Source organism: Heterodontus francisci, chromosome 4, assembly GCF_036365525.1.
Source record: "Heterodontus francisci isolate sHetFra1 chromosome 4, sHetFra1.hap1, whole genome shotgun sequence".
NCBI classification, from domain to species: domain Eukaryota; kingdom Metazoa; phylum Chordata; class Chondrichthyes; order Heterodontiformes; family Heterodontidae; genus Heterodontus; species Heterodontus francisci.
This window is the reverse complement of record NC_090374.1, coordinates 118596669-118619398: the sequence shown is the minus strand read 5'-3', so window position 1 is coordinate 118619398 and position 22730 is coordinate 118596669. Positions and strand designations below refer to the sequence as shown.

General features: G+C 42.3%; 1 protein-coding gene across 1 annotated transcript in view; it reads right to left on the bottom strand.

The window, feature by feature from the left end:
* The window catches only part of ntrk2a (neurotrophic tyrosine kinase, receptor, type 2a), a 280149-nt gene that overhangs the window by 241683 nt on the left and 15736 nt on the right, over positions 1 to 22730 (bottom strand). The window contains exons 2-4 of the mRNA XM_068030046.1: positions 2125 to 2199; positions 1953 to 2024; positions 350 to 418 (exon numbers count right to left, since the gene is read on the bottom strand). Of these exons, the coding sequence (XP_067886147.1) occupies positions 350 to 418; positions 1953 to 2024; positions 2125 to 2199 (216 nt within the window). The remainder of the gene's footprint in view (positions 1 to 349; positions 419 to 1952; positions 2025 to 2124; positions 2200 to 22730) is intronic.

The window sequence follows — 22730 nt, the reverse complement described above, 5'->3', positions numbered from 1 at the left end:
ATCCAATACATTAAGCCCAGAAACTAAATTACTGCATGAGTAACTAATGAGTTTGGAAAAATTGTTTCTGTCCACGTGTTCAGATGGAAGCATTAACCTTTTCAGAACAGATCAATACCCTCATTAAAATATTGAACAAAGTAATTTCAAATCAATGTGTTAAATTTCTTCATGGTGCTATCACAATGCATAATTTCTTGGCTATTGTCATTGAAACAATAAATATTCCTATTTTTCAATTCTGTAAATAATTCTATGCTGTCAATGTATTAAGAACCCAGATACAATTTTGGCACATTGGAAACCTTCGCATTAATTATATACTAAATGTTTATGAAACGCAACTTACAAGTGTGTCAGTTCCAGGTATCGAAAGGGCTTCCAGGACAAGCTTGAAAACCTGTTGTTGGCAAGGTTGCTGGAATAGAAATAAAACTAGACTGTGTGAGAGTTAGTTATAATACACAGGCATGCTGAACATAGACAGGTTGACATTATGCTTATGCATGATCATATGATATTCATCTGTCCACTGTTTTAATGCATGTCTATTCATTTTATTTTAAGAGTTAACAGTTCTGTTAAAATAATGGACAGAAGAATGTCCTATGCTCAAAGTAAATCCAATAATAATGGCAGCAATCATTTCTGGCAAGTATAAAATGTGAAAAGGAATTATACACAGAATAGCCTTTAAGGGTGTTATTGTATACAGTTTAACTAGACTGTGATTTTAAACATGGTATAATATTTGAGTGCTTTTATGCACAATATAACTTGAGTGTGGTGTACATGATACAAGATGTGAGAAAAATACACATAATATAACCTGTGAGAATGTTGTTTGCGCAGTAAACCTGTGAGATGTTATATAAAAGTGGAGTTCCCTGACCTTTGCTGCCAGAGAACATCCTGCTGAATTCCTGCCCTTTCTAAACTTTTCTAATATTTCTGGAGCTGTTGTGGGGAAGCAGGAACCATGGCTTCTGCCTGCAGTAGACACGGACTAGTCAGAGGGGATTCGAACTTCTCACCACATTCCCCTGTTTGGCCACTTGCTGAACGTCCCAGGATGTTGATAATGGGGAATTCAGCAATGCTAATGCCATTGAATGTCAAGGGGAGATGGTTGGATTCTCTCTTGATGGAGATTTTCATTACCTGGCACTTGTGTGGCGTGAATGTAACTTGCCGCTTATCAGCCCAAGCTTGAATGTTGTCCAGGTCTTGCTGCATATGGACACAGAATCTGAGGAGTCGCAAATTGTGCTGAACATTGTGCAATCATCAGTGAACATCCCCACTTCTGATCTTATGAATTATACCAACGTAATGTTAGGTGTGAGAATAAGAAATGTGAAACTGCTAGAAATGCCCAGCAAGTGACTCCACATCTGAAAAAAAATGATGGGCTAATGCTTATTTTGGGAGAGGGTGGGAATTGAATTTATATCAAACTGCCATGGTCAAGAGGAAGAAACCCATTTAAAAGTACTGAATCATACAAAGAAGGAAAAGAATCCGAGAGTTCAAATATACTAGCTATTGTCACAAAAGAGGTTAAGAAATCAGTGCCATTAATTTCCTTGGGGGTTCTCCCAATCATCTGCAGTAACTTTGGCAGAAGATCCATGGAAAAGCCAGTGAATTGGTACAAAAAGCAGAGAATCTGGAAAATCCTTGTGGAGATATTGCCCCCACATCTTGGCTCCCTGATAGTCATTAATCCCTGCTGGTGGTACCAATATGTGGATATCAGGTAAGAGTTAGATAGGAATCATCCATCAACTAGCTTGCCAACTGTCATGAAACTGTCACCACTTGTGGTGGCTGCTTGTCTGGGATGTCTAGTCCATTGAAGAATCAATATCCTCATGGATGGAGGGTAGTGGGGGAAGCTCGAAAGTTGGCAGCAAAAAACTGGCAAGAAAAAGAAAACAATCATGACTCACATGTATTGAAGCCGAGGGTTATTAAGGAATCCTTGTCGTGAAATAAATGTCAATCCACAATTAACCAAAGTTCTATAAAATGAAGAAGATTTCAATAAATTAGTGCTTCATTGTATAAATAGCTTTCAAATGTACAGCTAATATAATGATTTAATCCATTTATAATACTCACAGATTTCTCAGCCCAGTGTAAGGTTCCATGTCACGTTCATTGATGCCCGACAGGTTGGGTTGGTTTGCAATGTAACTGTTGAGCAAGAAATAACCTGATTACTAATTGCCCCAAGTACTCTATCAGCTTGATTTAACTTGCTTTTTCCTGGCTTAGTCACTGGCTCAATTTTAGTTTAAACAATTTTAGACAAACATGATGAGATGCTTCAGTTCATGAACATTTTTGTGGTAAAAATGGTTTTTACAAATGTGGTGAAAGATGGCATTTTAAGTGACATACTAATATAAATGATTTTTTTCAGGAATTGCTTAACACTAACTAAATATAGAGTGTAAATTTATATAATTCAACAGGGAACTAGTAGCAGAAACTAATTTAATAGCGCCAGCTGGGAACCATTTGTGTTGCTAGGATTGTCCTTGTGCCAACCAGTACTGTAGTAATGAACCCTGATTTTCTGATGCCCAACATTGGTTTGTACTTCACTAATGGCAGGCATAAGTTGGGTAATGGGGCCTATGATATCAGGATATGGAGTTAAAGTATGCAGCATTTTTTATTTTATCTCAGGACTGAGGTTGTTACTATTTCTACAGCTCTGTTTTCCACGACAAACCCCACAGCAAAGGAACCACCTGGATCTCTCAAATCCCACTGAATATTCAAATTTTCTGATGTTGATGTCCAACTGGAGGTTTCCCTCTGAAACAGTGATACTCAGCAGCCTTCAGTCGCCAGACACTGGAGTTAACAGAGAGTTTGAATATTCGGCATCAAATAAACTGTGGCTCCATCTTTTTTTCAATCAAGGATAGAACTAGCTCTTTTTTGAGGTATTGTTCCCTCAACCCTAAAATATACTATCTGTTCTTTGTTTTTACCTCTGCATAACTCAACATCCAATTCATTTGACAACAAGCATTTGGAAATAAGCTGCAAATTAAAAAGAAAACCACATCAATGGGGTCTTCAACAAAATTCAAATGAAACATGTGGAAAGTAAAGTGGTGGAGAGCAATATTCCATCTAATTTCCCTTTGCTGTGTGTTGCCCATTTCTTGCACTACACGGTCCCTTTAAGATTGCCACACAGCCATACATACATGTATTTTAAAATGACCGTCGCACAGACGCACACCCACGGAGCTGAAGAGGCAATGTTAGTGGAGAGATTCACCAATGCAAAACAAAATGTCAACTTCATAAGTCAATGATTAAAAACATAAAGGATATCAAATTATCAAAGGGTGATTTGACATCCCAAATATGCTGCAATTTACCAACAATGTACTTTGACGGAAACCTGCTGTCCCTATCCAGCCTGATCTACATGTGACTTCAGACCCACAGCAATGTAATTGGCTCTTAACCATCCTCTGAAATGGCCTAGCAAGCCAATCAGTTGTATCAAAGTGCTACTAGAAACAATGAATAAAACCAGATGGACCACCCGGCATTGATCTAAGCACTGAACATGACAAAGGCACACACAGCCCAGTTGACTCTGCAAAGTCCTCCTCATTAACACCTGTAACTTGTGTCAAAATCGGGAGAGCTGTCCCACAGATAGGTCAAGCAACAGCCTTACATAGTCAAATTACAGAATCGCACCTTTCATCCACAGTCCCAGTCTCCTCCATCACCATCCCTGAATATGTCCTGTCCGACTGGCAGGACAAACTCACCAGAGGTGGTGGCACAGTGGTATACAGTTGTAAGGGTGTGGATCTGGGAGTCCTCAACATTTACTCCAGACCCCATGAAGTCTCATGGCATCAGGTCAAACATGGGCAAGGAAACCTCCTGCTGATTACCACCTACCACCCTCCCTCAGCAAATGAATCAGTGCTTCTCCATGTTGAACACCAACTGGAAGAAGAACTGAGGACCGTAAAAGAACAGAATGTACTTTGGGTGGGGGACTTCAATGCCTATCATCAAGGGTGGTTCAGCCATACCACTAATGAACAAACTGGCTGAGTCCTGAAGGACATATCTGCCAGACTGAAACTGTGGCACTTGGTGAGAAAATCAACATGAGAGAAAATCTACCTGACCTCGTCCTCACCAATCCACCTGTTACAGATGCATTTATCCGTGATAGTATTGGTAGGAGTAACCACTCCACAGTCTTGTGAAGACTAAGTCCCTTCTTCACACTGAGGAAACTGTCCATCATGTTATGTGACACTATCACCATGCTAAATGGGATAGATTCAGAACAGATCCAGCAGCTCAAAACTGGGCATCCATGAGGTGCTGTGGGTCATTATCAGCAGCAGAATTGTATTCCACCACAATCTGTAACCTCATGGCCCAGCATATCTCCCACTCTACCATTACCATGAAGCCAGGTGATCAACCCCGAACAACTAACAGGAGGAGGAAGCTCCATGAATATTTCCATCTGCAATGATGGTCAGACCCAGCACGTGATGCAAGAGACATGGTTGAGGCATTTGCAACCAGAAGTATCAACTGGATGATACATCTCGGCCTCCTTGTGAGATCCCCAGCATCATAGATGAGAGTCTTCAATAACTTTGCTTCACTCCACTAGCTGACGATGTGGAAAATTGCCTAAGTACGTCAGGTCCACCACCCCATCAGTCTACTCTCGAATATCAGCATAGGTGGTGGTGTTTCCATGCTTTTGCTGCCCTTGTCCTTCTAGATGGTAGAGGTCGCAGGTTTGGAAGGTGCTGTTATAAGAGCCTTGGTGAGTTGCTGCAGTGCAGCTTGTAGATGGTACACACTGCTGCCACTGTGCACTGGTGGTGGAGGAAGTGAATGTTTAAGGTGGTGGATGAGATGCCAATCAGGCAGGCTGCTTTGTACGGGAAGGTGCTGAGCTTCTTGTGTGTTGTTGGAGCTGCACTCATCCAAGCAAGTGGGAGCAGTCGGCACTTCTGGCTGAAGATGGTTGCAAATGCCTCGGCCTTGTTTCTTGTATCATGTGCTGGGTCCCATCATCATTGCAGATGGAAATATTAATGGAGCTTCCTCCTCCTGTTAGCTGTTTAATTGTCCACCACCGTTCATGACTGATTTTGACAGAACTGCAGACCTTTGATCTGATTTGTTGGTTGTGGGATCACTTAGCTCTATCTATTGTAGGCGGCTTCTGCTGTTTAGAATGCATGTAGTCCTGTGTTGTAGCTTCAGCAGGTTGGCATCTCATTTTTAGGTATGCCTGGTGCTGGCGTTCCCCTCCAAGCCACACACCACCCCTGACGTGGATCTATATCGCTGTTCCTTCACTGTCACAGGGTCTCCCTTCCAAACAGCACTATGGGTGTTCCTAGCAGATGGATTACAGTGGTTCAAGAAGGCAGCTCACCACCAGCTTCTCAAGGGCCATTAGGGATAGGCAACAAATGCTGGCCTTGCCAGCGATACCCACATCCCTGGAACAAATAAAAAATGCTTCCCAATTTTTTTTCTTTCAGCTGTGTTAGACTACAGAACACAGGAAAAGTCTGACACTTCTCAACTCTCACTCTGGGGCTAATATTGACTTTTGCTGATGGTCTAAATAGGGTGATATCAATTCAGCTGCCCATTATACATCACTCCAATTTTTTTATATTCTTTTCCCCTAACTGCCATTTCAGAGGGCAGTTAAGAGTCAAGCACATTGCTGTTGGTCTGGAGTTACATGGAGGCCAGACCAGGTAAGGATGGCAGATTTCCTTCTCTAAAGGACATGAGTGAACCATATGGGTTTTTTATGACAATCGACTATAGTTTCATAGCACCATTACTGAGACTAACTTTCAAATCCAGATTTCTGTTAATTAATTGAATTTTAATTCCACCAGCTGCCGTGGTGGGATTTGAACCCGTGTCTCCAGGCCATTCACCCTGGTCTCTGGATTATTAGTCCAGGATCGATATACCTGATTTACATTATCGGTCAAAGTCAAAATGATCCCCAATGACTTATAGTTGAATGCTAACATGAAGAAAGTGACAAACACTTGCAAAGTGTGATCTTACTCCCTGACCACACTATCATTGCCCTTAGGGTGACATCATGTTGCCTCCAGTTCTGAAACAGGGATCTGAAATCTTTGATATTGTCAGAATGCAATACAGTTCTTCAATATCTCATGTTCTTCACAGCACTTGTTAAATTTAGCAAGCTTAGAATGAATAAATCAAAGCCTCCCAGGCATCAGTTCCAAAGAGGTCCTAATACTTGCGCAGCACCCCGATTTATTTTAATCAGCCTAGTGTGCATTGCAGGTGGCCACCAGGGAAGCCCAAGGAGCACCCTAACCAACACAGTGGCCAACACATTTGTGTACACTTCCGGCGTGGAATATTCCATTGCTAAATTGATGAGTGGCATATCAATTTTGCACCTGGAAAATGGGTACAACATAAACTGGTTTATTTCTAGCCCAGGAATTTCATCATATGGTTCAAATAGAAACATTGGGCTGGATATTATTTTCCCGCCACCGCTCTCGACGGCGGGCGAAATAAATGGCGGCCCTTACGTGCGGGCCACGCACAGCGTGCCGCTGCAATCTAGCGCGCAGTAGCTCATTATAATATGCAGGGCAGCCACACCCCCACCCAATCATGTGGCGAGGTGGCCTCGGCGATGCCAACAATGGCATTGCCTGTTTCTGCGCAGCCACTGGTGCCATTTTAAAAGGGCTGACAGGCCTGCGTTGACAGATCAAAGTTCTCCCTGTCCTTCCCCTAACTGCAAAAAAAAAGTTTGATCCACCCCCTCCAACTACACCAGAAAAGCCCTAATTATCCCTTTGCTATCTCAAATGCACTAAATGCAGAGTTGATCCCTTTCACCTCCCCAACTGACCTAAGTGCAAAGTTCAACCCTTCACCCCCACTACACTGATAATGCAGAGTTGACCCCTTCTCCCCCACTTCACTACAAATGCAGAGTTTCCCCCCTTCCCCACCTTGGTGGTGCCAGCTTTCCCTGGAAAGGAAAGTGAAGGCACAGGAGTTCCACATGTCGCTTGGAAGATCAGGAACTGCCGGTAAGATCGCTCTGGCTTCCATTTAAATGTATTTAAATAGGTGATTTGAATATTGAAATGCAGGTCCCACTGCAGAGCAGCGGATGTGCTGCCATGGAGCTTCCCCGCCGCCGGGAAGATCGGGCCTGGCATTCCCAGCGCGGGCTCCGTGGTGGGCCACTGCCACTGCGATCTTCTGGCTCAAGCTTGTCTACCCGACCTGAACCCAATGATACCCGACTACATGTGTCGGGTACAGGTCGGGTCGGGTCTATATTCCAATTCCAGCATTCGGGCTCGGGTCAGGTCGGGCTGGACAGTGCTGCCTCCGGGAAGTCACGGGATCAGGCTTACCCATGATTCCCCACAACTCCAGCTGCAGGAAAAGCCTGCTGCTGGAATGGATGAATGATATCCGTGTCGAGTCAGGTCGGGTCGGGCGCGAAAAAAATTAAAGGGTTCGGGCCCGGGTTGAGTTCGGGTTGGCTGTGGTCGGGTCAGGCTTGGGTCAGGTTTTAATTTTATAACTGAGCCAGACTTTATTTCCGGCCACACGCCCCCCTGACCCCACCCCCCCACCCCGCCATGGAGGCCAATGCTGGGAGCTCAACAAAATCCAGCCTTTCTTTTAATTCATTCATGGGATGTGGGCGTCGCTGGCCAAGCCAGCATTTATTGCCCATCCCTAATCGCCCTTGAGAAGGTGGTGGTGAGCTTGGCTTACTTCTACTAGTCTTTTAATTCAAATTAAGCAACTGAAAAGGAAAATCAATCCTATCAGACAAACGCTAAAGTAAAAACTTCAAGCATGTAGACTCTATTTTTCTACTATTCACTGCAATAACCTGGTAAATAGTTATAAGCTCAAGCTCAGCTAATTGGTTTTCAGCAGCCGAATAACTGACTAGCAAGTGCGTTCTTTCAAAAGGAGTGGTCCTATAAAAATAGAAATTTCGGGGTATGTTTGAACACCCTAAATAACCCCCTCCCCTATGCCACTGAAATCACACAGCAACACAAAGATCATTGAGATGGGTGAGAGAGAGATCATAATCCCCAATTTACTGTGTGCACTGCCACAGTAGACATTTTGGGAACTAGTAGTCATGATAGAAATCAATAGTCAGAGAAACAATCCACCTTCAGAATAGTTTTTACCTTGCTGAAAGATATATGATGAAATATTAATAAAAATAAACAGGAGATTGCATGTCACAGGAGGGTAAAAAACTATTTCATCTCTGGGAACTGGTTTTAAATCTACCCTAGATTGATATATAAAGTTATCCTCTGCTACCAGCATTGAGGTTCTCATGTGATATGCTTACAAACAGACATGGCGGGATTGCTCGTGAGAGTTCTCCCGATCAACTGCCGTAATTTCAGTAGAAATCGGCAGAAACTCCGAACAGATTAGAGAATCCCTGAGGAAATTCCCAGGAACTGCAAACCTTGCTTGGTGAAGGAAATTGATAAATGATGTACTCTATAGATGTGTAGAATACGTTCTTTAGAGATTGGTAATTAAGGAACATTGTTGGGCAGAGTTGAGATCTGTGCCTTATTTAGAAATGCTTACTACTAACTCCAGACAATAGTATAGCAAGGTATTTCATTCTCTAATGTTAACGTTACTCACTTTGCTCTGCCAGTCCCATTATGCATAAATAATATGGAGAAGACTGTATCTTGAAATATAACATTTACTGATTACATTAAACTGTGTGATCATATGACAAGGATAAGACAGATTGACAGAATTCAAAGGGATTTGAACAAATTGAATGGATGACCTAAGACAGATAGATAAATATCAGATAATGCACATTGGAATTGGAAACATGAGACATATTCATGATGTACTATGGCCTTGAAAATGCACATACAAACATTTAGTGTTGACATCTGAAACTTCTTTCTTTGATTTTTAATGAAGGTGTTAACTTATTCAAAATAAATAGGAATATCAGATGATTATGCCAAGCATTTAAACATTAATATCGGTGCAGTATAATTTAAATGTGGCTGTGTTTTGGAGATCTGCAGATGGATTTTTTCTTCCCATTTTCCATCTCGATAAGGAATTTGTGTTTTGTCATTAATTGTGAAGACATTGTGCCAATTGTAACTATATTGAACCTTTACCACAGAGGCATATCCAGCCATTATTTGAGTGCGTTGGACAGAAGATCCCCCACAAGCTGATTTTCTCTGGATGTTTTTACAGATGTTCCTAAAATCCCTAAGGCACTTTCCTAAAGATATGTGACATTGTCTGTTAAAACACCTGTTCAGTTGACCTCTTTGCAGACTGACCAAATGGAATTCAGACACGATTCTTTGCTGCAGCAGAGATCTATTTTCAACATTTTAACATGCATTTAATTTTGCAAAAAGATAGGTAGGAAAGCAAGTTTCAAGGAGGACACAAAGGGCTGCATTTTAAGACTTCGCCACCAAAGTAAGCGGCAGACAAAAAAAATGCGACCCACACACACGGGGACCTCGTCACGGAGCCGCCGCAATTTCAAATGCAGAGGGACATTTACATGGCCACGGCGCCCGCCCCCCACGATGACGTGGGGCGGGGGGGAGGGGGGTGGTGGGTGAGCCGTCACCGGCAATGGCGTCTGGCACCATATTTAAAGGGCTTACAGCCCTCAATGTACATTTAAAATTTAAAGGGCCAGTTAATAGAAAGTTTTGGAAAAATGATTGAGATGACCTTTCCAGGCATTCTCCCACAGCCCCTATGGCATATCACAACATTCTTGCCCTTTTCCCACCCGGCATTCCTATATTGAAAATTTGTCCTTCCCCCCACCAAAGTTCGGCACCTTTGTCCTTTACCCCTTCCCATCACCCTCCCCCCCGACCAATCCGAGGTGTTCTCTCCCCCATGCCACATAGAGAAAAAATCCTCCTCCCCTCTCCCCACAGATGTCGCGCCACATTTCCCGAACAGGGATTCAAAGGCATGGCATTGTCGGCAGCAAAAATGAAAATGACAACATGATGGCAGAATCGCTGTGGTAAGTAGGTATTTGCATATTTTAATGTGGGTCCTGTCGCCGAACAGCAGGGCGGCCACAACGAGGCATCGCCGCCGCCACCAAGATCGGTACGGGGCCTGCCGACGTCGGGGTCGGTGGCGAGCCTCCGCCGTACCGAACTTCATTGCCCCCCCGCCATAGTTCCTGGCGACGGAGGGCCTTTAAAATCCAGCCCAAAGTGTCTGCAAAGAGATATAGATAGGTTAAATGAGTGGGCAAAAATTTGGCAGATGGAGTATTGTTACGACTGAGGTGCGAGGAGTGCACTGTCTTTTCTAGTTCCATTTCTCCACAGGTCACAACATATATTTAAATGTTTACCCAGTTATCAATGCAGTTAATCATATACTCTACTCTTTATCCCAGAATAAAATACACCAACCAGGTTTCTTTAATAAACAACAAAATTATCAGTTTATTATAAAACATGACTTAACCAGTAACAAAGAAAATCATTCACACACAAATTGAAATATGAAAGTTCCCTTTTACCTTAGCCCCTCACACACACGAACACACACACCAGTTAATCAAAAAGCAGATATTTACACTTTAGAGCTCTGTTACAAAAAAAAGACAAAAAAGAATACTTTGACCAAATACTTGCTAATTCTTGAAGAAAAAGATGTGGAAAGATGTCAGTTGTCCCTTTTTGTTTTGGTGTCCCACATATGCGTAAATGGCTATCACTGGGATCTTTCTAGAACAGTTTTTTTCAGGCAATGTTGAAGATCAGTTGACAAGCATTCCCAGGAGAAATGCAACATCAGGAGTTTCTGGCCGGCTTTTCAGGATAAATGCAGCATCAGTTTATCTATTTCTTACACTTGATTCTCAGGAAGTTCTCAAAGAGATGGATGAGGGTGAGCTGATGGTGGCTGCTCTCTTAGCTGGTTTTCTCAGCTGCCTTCAAAACAGTTCACACCCCAACACACTGTCCAAAATGAAACCAAAAACAATATCTCAGGAGTCAAGCCTCCTGACCCCTATAAATCTTGGCCTGTCACTTCTTTGTGAACATCTCCCTCCAAGTCAAAAAGCCCTTGCTGGGTATTTATCTGAAGACAAGTGACTTCCTGTAATTATTGGGCTGAATTTTATCAGTGTGCCCTGTGAGAGTGGCGGCCTTCCGACATGGAGGTGTCGCCGCACAGCCCCCTTGATATTATGTGCGGGGGCTGATATAAATAGAGTGGGCGGCTGCCCCGTCTCTGGCAATTGCATCTGGTGCCACCGCACAGGCACCGGCACCATTTTTAAATGGCTACAAGCTCTTCAGTAACATTTAAATATTTAAAGGTCCCGGTCTCCAGGAATAAAAATAAAATTTTATTTCAACTCTAAATCCCATCTCCCACCCACCCAATGGGTAATTTATATGTAAATTGCCTTCTTCCCCCATAATAAACTTTCATTAATATCCCCAACTTTCATCCCCAAAATTTGTTCCCTTTGACCTTCAACCCCTTCCTACCATTTCCACAGCCAATAAAAATTGTTTTCCCTGCTCCCCCACCCCTCCTTCCTTAAAATTTTATTCCTCCCCCCTCCTCACCAGGGGCTGAATGTGGTAAGGGAACCTCGGTGCGGCCCCCCGCAACTAGGCAGCGGCACCCCAATTACCATGTGTAAAACAGTACTTACCTCTGCGGATTATGTAGCCCGTTGCCTCTCCATGGACACTTCTGGATTTTTCATTGAACAGGCGGCTGTCACGTGCCATCCCGTTCCTGGACAGGAAAGCCAGCGTGCCATCAGAGGCAGAAGGTGGAAGGTAAGTTCCGTTTTCAGGGATCTGACTCTGCATACTGGAAGAGGGGGGGATATTCAGGGATCTCACTCTGCATATGGGAAGGGAGGAGGGAAGGGAGGATATGCAGGGATCTCACAAATAAATAAAAGACTTGTAGACACGATGTTATCAAGAGTTGGGAAATTTCAGAATCATCTGCATCAATTAGCTACTTCTATTCTCAAAGGGCCACAGAGATCTGAAAGGCAGTTTAACACTTAGACAGCTAAGTGTTTACAGTTTGCTCAAAGATGTTTTGTAAGATTGTGATCTGTACCAAAACTCATGATGTAATTTATACAAGAGAATGCACCCGTTTCATTTTAGAACACATGAAAATATAAGAATTTTACACAGAACATTTCGGCCTAAACAATCAGGGAGGGGGAAAGTCAGAAACTACAACAGTGTAAACTTCACTCTCTCTTAACTCACATGGGACATTCCAAGTAGTAAATATGCAATCTATATAAGCATGTATGATCAATTATATCCAGCCTGAACCTATTATAAAATGATATTCTCAACACTGAAATCTCTTGCAAATTAATGTGTACTTCCTTATCGTTCAGTTTCATTTGCCTTTCCCCCAAGATCGAGACCCAGCTGACTGAACATGTACTGCAATTTAATGACTGGCAGTGGGATGAAATTGGCAAAAACAGCCAGTTCAAGTTTAGTCGCACTACATATAAAGCTTGAAGTTGCTTCATACCTCCTAATAATTTAAAGAGGGTCAACACCACATTCTGTGGTTCTTCACATCAATCTGGTTGTCAGCGTAAACTGCACATCAAAATACAAAGATTACAATCAACAGGCTATTTCTTGTAACTAAGCTGGAATTAATACTTAAAAAAAATTGAATATTCCATTTATATTGTTACTTATAATCTGGAGAGCTTCCGGTTTACAGGTAGATCTGCAATGGAACTGCCTAGTCAGAAAGTACAATAAATACAGCACAAGAGGAAAAGATCAAAATGAAGGCATCAATTTCCATTGATCGATGAGGTACAGCACATTATGGCCTGACTGTCAGCAGCCCCACTCTTCAACAGTGAGGTAAGTATTTCTTCGACAGCTGTCAGGAAGCAGGTGCTGGGGCGCTTTAAATAGGGCCCCAGCACCTGCTGCAAAGCTGTCAAAAGGTTCCTCACTGTGCTGAATGTCCCGCCTCTCCCCATATAAGGGCAGCTCGGCGTAGTGATGCTAATGAGCCCCTGTGCGAAATATCGCAGGGGCTCTGCGGTGGCCGCAGAATGCGGGCACCCTGTCGTGTTCAAAGGGCGCCGCCGTGCACCGCTGCGCCGAAATAAAATTCAGCCTCAGATTCTTGCCTAGGAACTCCATACAGAGTCCCAAAGGTAGGCGAGGTGCGATCAGTGGCTGTAAAATCGACGCAGGAAGGCCGCCGCAAGCAGGTAAGTTCATTTACATCTAATTTTTCTAAATTTAAATATTTAGGTGAAAGTCCTGCTGCTTGGCGGCAGGAGGGATGCACCGAGGTCCCCCCGCTGCTGGTAATATACAGCAGACCCTTCTCGACGTCGGGGGCCGAGGTGTTCCTCTATCCACAGAATTTTACAGGACCCCCTGCCACAACCCACAGCGTTAAGGGGCAGGTAAAATTCAGCCCGTTATTTTCAAACAAGACCTCTCAGTGTCCTTTCAATGACCTCAGTGAAAAAAAAATCTATGGAATCCTTCTCACTTTTCCCAAATAAAACAATGTCCATAATTCTAAGTTCCGAAGAAGGGTCACTGACCCGAAACGTTAACTCTGCTTCTCTTTCCACAGATGCTGCCAGACCTGCTGAGCGATTCCAGCATTTCTTGTTTTTGTTCCATAATTCTAAAATAGGAGTCCTCAAAAAAAAACTTAACAAAAAATATGGAAGCACCATCATAACAGTATAATGTAGGAAAATGTGAGGTTGTCCACTTTGGCAGGAAGAATAGAAAAGCAGAAGATTATTTACATGGAGAGAGACTGCAGAATGCTGCAGTACAGAGGGATCAGAGTGTCCTCGTACATAAATCACAAAACGTTGGCATGCAGGTACAGCAATTAATTAGGAAGGCAAATGGAATGTTGGCCTTTATTACAAGGGGGAAGGAGTATAAAAGTAGGGAAGGCTTGCTACAACTGTACAAGGCATTGGTGAGATCACACCTAGAGCACTATGTACAGTTTTGGTCTCCTTATTTAAGGAGGGATATATTTGCATTTGAAGCAGTTTAGAGAAGGTTCACTAGGCTGATTCCTGGGATGAAGAGGTTAACTTCTGAGGAAAGTTTGAGCAGTTTGAGCCTATACTCATTGGAGTTTAGAAGAATGAGAGGTGATCTTATTGAAACATACAAGATTCTGGGCTGGATTTTATTGTCCCGCAGCCAAGAGCAGAAAATGGCGGCCACCCCACCTGGGACCCGCGCTGCAACGATTCAGCGGTGGACAACCACTTAGCATATTCACAGCAACTGCCCCCCAATCATGTGACGGGAGCGGCATTGGCCACACCGTTCACGGCATCACCTGATGTGGAAGCAGGTGCTGGCACCATTCTTAAAAAGCTGCCAGCCCTGCAGACAGTTCAGCAAAATGCAAAGTTGACCCCTTCCCCACCGCCCCTGTACAAATACTGCAGAGTTGAACCCTTCCCACCTTCCCTATACAAATACTGCAGAGTTGACCCCTTCCCACCTTCCCTATACAAATACTGCAGAGTTGACCCCTTCCCCACCTTCCCTATACAAAGACTGCAGAGTTGAACCCTTCCCACCTTCCCTATACAAATACTGCAGAGTTGACCCCTTCCCCACCTTCCCTATACAAAGACTGCAGAGTTGACCCCTTCCCCACCTTCCCTATACAAAGACTGCAGAGTTGAACCCTAGAACTAGGGGGCACAGTTTTAAAATAAGGCGTCACCCATTTAAGACAGAGATGAGGAGGAATTTCTTCTCTCAGAGGGTCATTAATCTTTGGAATTCTCAACCCAGACAGCAGTGGAGGCTAGGTCACTGAATATATTCAAGACTGAGTTAGACAGATTTTTGATCTACAAGGGAGTCAAGGGTTATGGGGGGCAGGCAGGAAGGTGGAGTTAAGGCCACAATCAGATCAATGGTGGAGCAGGCACGAGGGGCCAATGGCCAATTCCTGCTCTTATTTCTTATGTTCTTATAATCATGTCAGCCTGGAAATTACTGTAATATTAGACAAATACTTAATGCACTTGCATGGCAATCCTGTCTTCTATAATAGCATCAGTATTGCAGCTTTTAAAATAAAAAGATTAATGCTCTTGTTAAAATAATAGACACTGAAAATAAAGAACATGGATCTTTAATGTGGTTTTCAGTGAACCTTCATGTAATGGGATAAAAGTATATGGTGTTAATTTAAAAATCTCTATCTGAGTACTTGAGGCTTTGCTGTTGCTACTTTCAACCACTGTTAACCTTAACATTTATAATGCTTCAATGAGATTTAATAAATAACTGATAAAAACAAAATAATTTGCCAAAAAAGAAATTTGACAGGATTGAAAATTCTGTCCTCTGTAGTATGTGGCTAATATGACTGAGTATCCATTGTGGTGGAAGGATTTAAAGGTATACAAACTCACTCTGAATGGGAAGGATTCCCACCTTTGAATAGGAGAGCAGATTTCTAAGAAGGAAATGACAGAAAGAGAAGATTTATCACCAAGGGCCCGGCAGAAGGAGGATTCTCCACTAAGATATTCAGCAGGAAAAACTTCCCATCAAATGAACAAGCAAGATGGAATTCCCTATCAGCAATTGATGGGAGTGGAGATTTCTCTGCAAGGACAATGAGCAGGAAGGGGGATTCTCTACAATGATAATAGGTGAGAATGAGGACTCGCCAGAGATGGAAAAGATGGACAGAGTAGGAAATATTTGGGGCAGGTCAAGCATCCAAAATCAGAATAACCTTGACTGGGAAACCTACATTCCCCAGCATACATTCAGCCTGTTGTACATATTTAGGGCTAAGTTTCCTTTACTTGCCGGAGGATGGTCAGAGCAGAACTTCCCCCACTACCCCAACTCCACTCTGGCCCCAACCTGGATCAGGACTCATTTGAGTTGCAGGGGGTGGGGGGGGGGGGCAGCTCCCAATGGCAGCCCCACCACCATCTAACAAAAGTCAGAAGACCCGCTGCAGCACTAATTCCTCTTTGGCATATACCTGTGGCAGGTGGTTGGGACAAGGATAGGAAAATGCAGTTTGGACAGGGGATAGACCTGATTGTCCTAAGCCAGCCCTTAAAGCCCAGGTACATTTGAGTAATGACTCAGACCATTCTGTTCAATATTAATTTATTTCCTATTTAAAATTCAAATTATTTTTAAGCATTTAAATTTCATAGGAATAGTCTAATATAAGCAAAGTACATACTGAAGAGTCAAAGGATATTAATTATATTTACGGATTCTCATCTTTTATCCTTCAAATTTTTTTGGTGTACTTATATAGCAGCTGTCTTTCTGAGACTGGTAGTTGCAGTATTCAATCTAGTGTAACACGGTGATATCAAAAACATCAAGGGTCTCCCTGAACACTGTTTAAGCCAAGGTTTACCACCAACAGCAGCCCCAACCCTACCATCCCTCCAACACTGCCCAGTGGAGATGCAGTCCATGCAGTGCTAAACCCAAGTAGTGCAAGACTTCTCCTGGACCTCACACTTCTTCTTGCTGGTCTGTCAGGCCCTGACTCTGTATACTGTATATGCTGTTATACTGCAAAAAGAATAAACTGCTTTGCAGCAATGGAAAAGTTGCAGTACAACTGGCCTCATAATTTTTTGTGATTCCACTTTAGAGTTACAAAATCCTTTCTTCATTGCATTGTACTGTCAATCAAAAATAACTTTGTTCTGTAGTGGTGGCATCTCAATGCTCTCAGTCTTCAATCAATGTCAGTTCAGCTCTGTTTTTAACCACCATTAGCACAGTTTTCAAGTTATTGAGACCAAAGTATATCTATCTATTTATTCATCACTACATCTATCCATCTGTCCTTCCAGTCATTTCTTTTCTTTCTGTACAAATGTAAACATTATGTAAAGTGTTTTATCGCACTTTCTGATTGGTGCACGCTATGTTTTTTGGTTATTGATTAGTGGGAGCCAGTTAGATTTGACAGTTACATTTTATAACAGAACAGAAAGACAGTCATTACACTTCCACAAGGTAATATAATGAAATAACTCCGACAATTTTGAGCTTGTAACTGAAAATTTAAATAAGGGATTTGACTGTAAATGTTCAAAATACAAGTTTTGAAATATTAGCTAACTTTAAACTCTTGAGCTGGTTTAGCACTGAGCTCCCAAATCAGCTCTGGGTTGAATTTATGAGTCAATTCTTTCAGATGCTAGAGATATCAATGAGTAACATGATAGGAGATGAACGAGCATTATAAAAACACTGATGGTACTTTAAGGGTGGCAAAGTAGGTACAGACTGATGTGTCGGTTAGCCTTCCAAAGTGGGAAACTTCTAGTTTGATCCACAGTCTATGCTGAGTTAGCTAACCTCAACTGTGGCAGCAATAGGGACTTTATAACTGACCACATTACCTTTGAATTAGAGAAGGAAAAATCAAACAGAGGATTCCTCTCCTTGATAATTAATGTGACCTCACTTAGAAAGTGTACCTGTGTTGATGTCGAGTAAAGGTAGGAGAGTCGAATGGTCTACCAACAGCAACTTGTATTTATGGAACCTTTAATGTAAAAAAACATTCCAAGAGGAATAATTGGAAATAAATGGAGATATTAGCAGGGGTGACCAAAACCATGGTCAGTGGTGGGTTTTAAGGAATTGGAGAGACAGAAGGCCATAGTCAGAGCCTTCCAGAGTGTGGGGCAAAGGCTGCCAATACTAGAGCGATGCATGGGGTGTTGGGGGGTGGGGGTGGTGGTGGTGGTGTTTGGCATGATATGCAAGAGGCCAAAGTTGGAGGAATGCAGATTTTGGAAAGTGTAGGTCTGGAGAAGGTCACAAAGAAAGGAAAGAGCGAGGGCATGAAACACAAGGATGAACATTTTTTAGGTCAGCTAAGACAGGGTTGATGGGTGAGTGGGCTTGGTGCTGGATTGGTTACAGGCAGCAGAGTTTAGATTGAGCTGAAGTTTATGGAGAGTGAAGGATGAGAGGCCGGCCAGGACAGCATCAGAATTGCCAAATCTGGAAGTGAAACACTCCCTGTCTAGGCTAACACGTGAAGAATGGCCATTAATATAAAGTACAGAGTAGTTGTTGGGTAGGTGGTGTTGTGAGACGACATAACAGCAGACCACCTTAAGAGCTGTAAGTGAAGATCACCAGAGGAAGTGATGTCGTGCCACACATGACCAGTTAATTGTGGGTGCAGTCCAACAGAGTGAGACTATACAGGTGCGCTTGTGCAGTAACTGTTTGTGTATATATTTCTATGTATGTTCTAGTTAAGTTGTAATAAAACCCACGTTTTTGGAGATTACTTGTGTATTGTAATTCTTACAATAGTTCACATACCAAAGGAACAAGTAATATTACAGGTGGAACTTCAATCAAGCCTCAGTTGGCACCTTCATGAAAAGGAAGAAAATTAGGGAAAATACTGACTGTTGGGCAATAATCCTGGGATTCAGCTATCTGTGGTACATCACTCAGGCTTTGCTTCTCTGGCTCATGAAGTCATTTGAACTTCCTGAATTAAATTATGGCAGTATTACTAAATCCTAACCATCAGCTTATAACTTAAATAATTTACTGAGGTAAGCAATTTATATCAAAGGTTACAAGAATCATATGCACATTACTAGTACTCATATATATTTTCAAATAATCAAAATATAATATTTTTGATTTTCATATGTACTTCTATTTGAAAATAGTAATTAAATTTAAATCATATAGTAGATTGTACTGTCATTGCAAATCATTGATTATTTGATGCTCCCTAAAATTCAGTTAGGCTGTATAAATTTCACAAAAGGATGCTTGTATCGTGCGATGAAGAAATTTATTGAGGATTTTTCTAAAAGTTATTATCTGAGTTACATTTTGTTGTCATAACAATCAATCATTTCACTCATCTGAAGCTGCAGGATCTTTAACTTCCCAAATCTACAATATCATTGGCTTAGCAGCCAACAACATTAAACCCATCAAATTAGCTTAACCAGAGTAATTTTTAGCAAGAATGAGCCCTCGGATCCATTGGTATTACATTTCATTGGCACATTGACCAATGTGTATCACTTCAAAAGGGAAAGGAAACATTAAGGCATCACTCTGTTACACTTTTTGGTTTCTTTTACTTTTTTCTCCTATAGCATTTTGGCTTCCATGTTTCAGACTACTGTCAAAGAACAAAGAACAAAGAACAAAGAAAATTACAGCACAGGAACAGGCCCTTCGGCCCTCCAAGCCTGCGCCGATCCAGATCCTCTATCTAAACATGTCGCCTATTTTCTAAGGGTCTGTGTCTCTTTACTTCCTGCCCATTAATGTATCTGTCTAGATACATCTTAAAAGACGCTATCGTGCCCGCGTCTACCACCTCCACTGGCAACGCGTTCCAGGCACCCAACACCCTCTGTGTAAAGAACTTTCCATGCATATCCCCCCTAAACATTTCCCCTCTCACTTTGAACTCGTGACCCCTAGTAATTGAATCCCCCACTCTGGGAAAAAGCTTCTTGCTATCCAACCTGTCTATACCTCTCATGATTTTGTACACCTCAATCAGGTCCCCCCTCAACCTCCGTCTTTCTAATGAAAATAATCCTAATCTACTCAACCTCTCTTCATAGCTAGCGCCCTCCATATCAGGCAACATCCTGGTGAACCTCCTCTGCACCCTCTCCAAAGCATCCACATCCTTTTGGTAATGTGGCGACCAGAACTGCACGCAGTATTCCAAATGTGGCCGAACCAAAGTTCTATACAACTGTAACATGACCTGCCAACTCTTGTACTCAATACCCCGTCCAATGAAGGAAAGCATGCCGTATGCCTTCTTGACCACTCTATTGACCTGCGTTGCCACCTTCAGGGAACAATGGACCTGAACACCCAAATCTCTCTGTACATCAATTTTCCCCAGGACTTTTCCATTTACTGTATAGTTCACTCTTGAATTGGATCTTCCAAAATGCATCACCTCGCATTTGCCCTGATTGAACTCCATCTGCCATTTCTCTGTCCAACTCTCCAGTCTATCTATATTCTGCTGTATTCTCTGACAGTCCCCTTCACTATCTGCTACTCCACCAATCTTAGTGTCGTCTGCAAATTTGCTAATCAGACCACCTATACTTTCCTCCAAGTCAATAATGTATATAACAAACAACAGTGGTCCCAGCACGGATCCCTGTGGAACACCACTGGTCACACGTCTCCATTTTGAGAAACTCCCTTCCACTGCTACTCTCTGTCTCCTGATGCCCAGCCAGTTCTTTATCCATCTAGCTAGTACACCTTGGACCCCATGCCCCTTCACTTTCTCCATCAGCCTACCATGGGGAACCTTATCAAACGCCTTACTGAAGTCCATGTATACGACATCTACAGCCCTTCCCTCATCAATCAACTTTGTCACTTCCTCAAAGAATTCTATTAAGTTCCTTCCCTCATCAATCAACTTTGTCACTTCCTCAAAGAATTCTATTAAGTTGGTAAGACATGACCTTCCCTGCACAAAACCATGTTGCCTATCACTGATAAGCCCATTTTCTTCCAAATGGGAATAGATCCTATCCCTCAGTATCTTCTCCAGCAGCTTCCCTACCACTGACGTCAGGCTCACCGGTCTATAATTACCTGGATTATCCCTGCCACCCTTCTTAAACAAGGGGACAACATTAGCAATTCTCCATAGATGAGGCCTAGCTCCCCCTACCACTGGATAGCTGAGTAAAATTCATAGCATGCCCAGCAAACAAACAATACACCTCAGTTTAATTTTAGAGTTGACTTGTATTTGGCAGAATAGCACTACCCGAGTTCCCGCCTTAGGCTTTAAATTCCAAATAAATTTATTAGAATAAGCAAATGGTGGCAGTAACACAACATATATTTTTACAATATTTGTTACGTTTAGCTAGCTTCTCATCATAATAGAAAATAATGTAGTCACAACTGCTAAATTCAATTATATTATAACTAATTTTCTTACATTATGGCTCCTTTTCATTTCTCACTAAGTATGAAAGCTATCCAGCCTGAATACTACCCTTCAAGCTTCCAAACAGACTCAGTGATTTGAAAGAGACAAGCTGATAAATAGCTACAATGCAGTGACTGGGACCTAATGAATTCAAACCCAGCCAACAATCAAACAGAGTTATACAAATCACACAAGATTTTTTTTATTTAAATTGAATGGTTTGCCTTCTCCCTTTGACAACCTCCTGACAATAACCTGACTAATTGTTACAACAAATACATCAAGCTGGCCAACTCCTTATGCACTCTGGTGGAATAAAAGGAGCCAAAACCAAGATAAGTCACATTTATCACAATCTCCACCTCATATGTAATTTCTTCATGCCTCCAGTAAGAAGTGTACAATCTATTCTGTGAGTGGTACATAATATAGCCTAGTCAATGTTTTAAAATTGATAGCCCTTCTCATACATTTTTATATTACTCATTTGGTAGAACTAAGACCATCCATAATAGCATATATTCCCATGATAAAAAGTTAAGAAAAAAGCAAAGACAAAGTGAGACAGAAGCTTCAACCATTTACTTGGCTACAAATGTAATGAATGGATGTATTGGAGACATTCACCACATTATTACACACGAGGTTCGCCATAACCTACTTATGACTTTGTCATTCCTGAAGTAGCTAGTCAACGTGATTTAGGGAGATATTTACACATGATTGCTAACCATGACATCTATCTATATGTATAGAAAGTTTTGAATCCATTACATTTAAAATGAAAGAAAGAAAGACAGTCATTTGATATTGGTCTCCTAGGGTCTGGAGCTGGGAAATACAAGCACCTATCAATCTGCAAACTTCCCTCAGCTACAGTAGTTAACATATAATTGACCTATTACTGCAATTGGACTTTGTGGCTTGAAAGAGACAGACAGGCCAAGCACAGCTGCACCTTAGCAACAGAAGTAGAAAGAACTTGCATGCATATTTTTTCTTTCCACTATACCATGCATTAGATGGTAAACCAATTTTACTGCTAAAACCAACAAGAGGGATAACCTACTTGACCACATTCTTACCAATCTACCTGAAGCAGATGCATCTGTCCATGACAATATTGGTAGGAGTGACCACCGCACAGTTCTTGTGGAGATGAAGACCCGTCTTCACATTGAGGAAACCCTCCATCATGTTGTGTGACGCTACCACTGTACTAAATGGGATAGATTTCGAACAGATCTAGCAACTCAAAATTGGGCATCCATGAGGCCCTGTGGGCCACAGCAGTAGCAGAATTGTATTCAACAACAATCTGTAACCTCATGGCCTGGCTTATCCCCCACTCTACCATTACCATCAAGCCAGGGGGACCAACCCTGGTTCAATGAAGAGTGCAGGAGGGCATGCCAGGAGCAGCACCATGCATAGCTAAAAATGAGGTGTCAGCCTGGTGAAGCTACAACACAGGACTCCTTGCATGCCAAACAGCAGAAGGAGCATGTGACAGACAGGGCTAAGCGATCCCACAACCAACAGATCGGATCTAAGCTCTGCAGCCC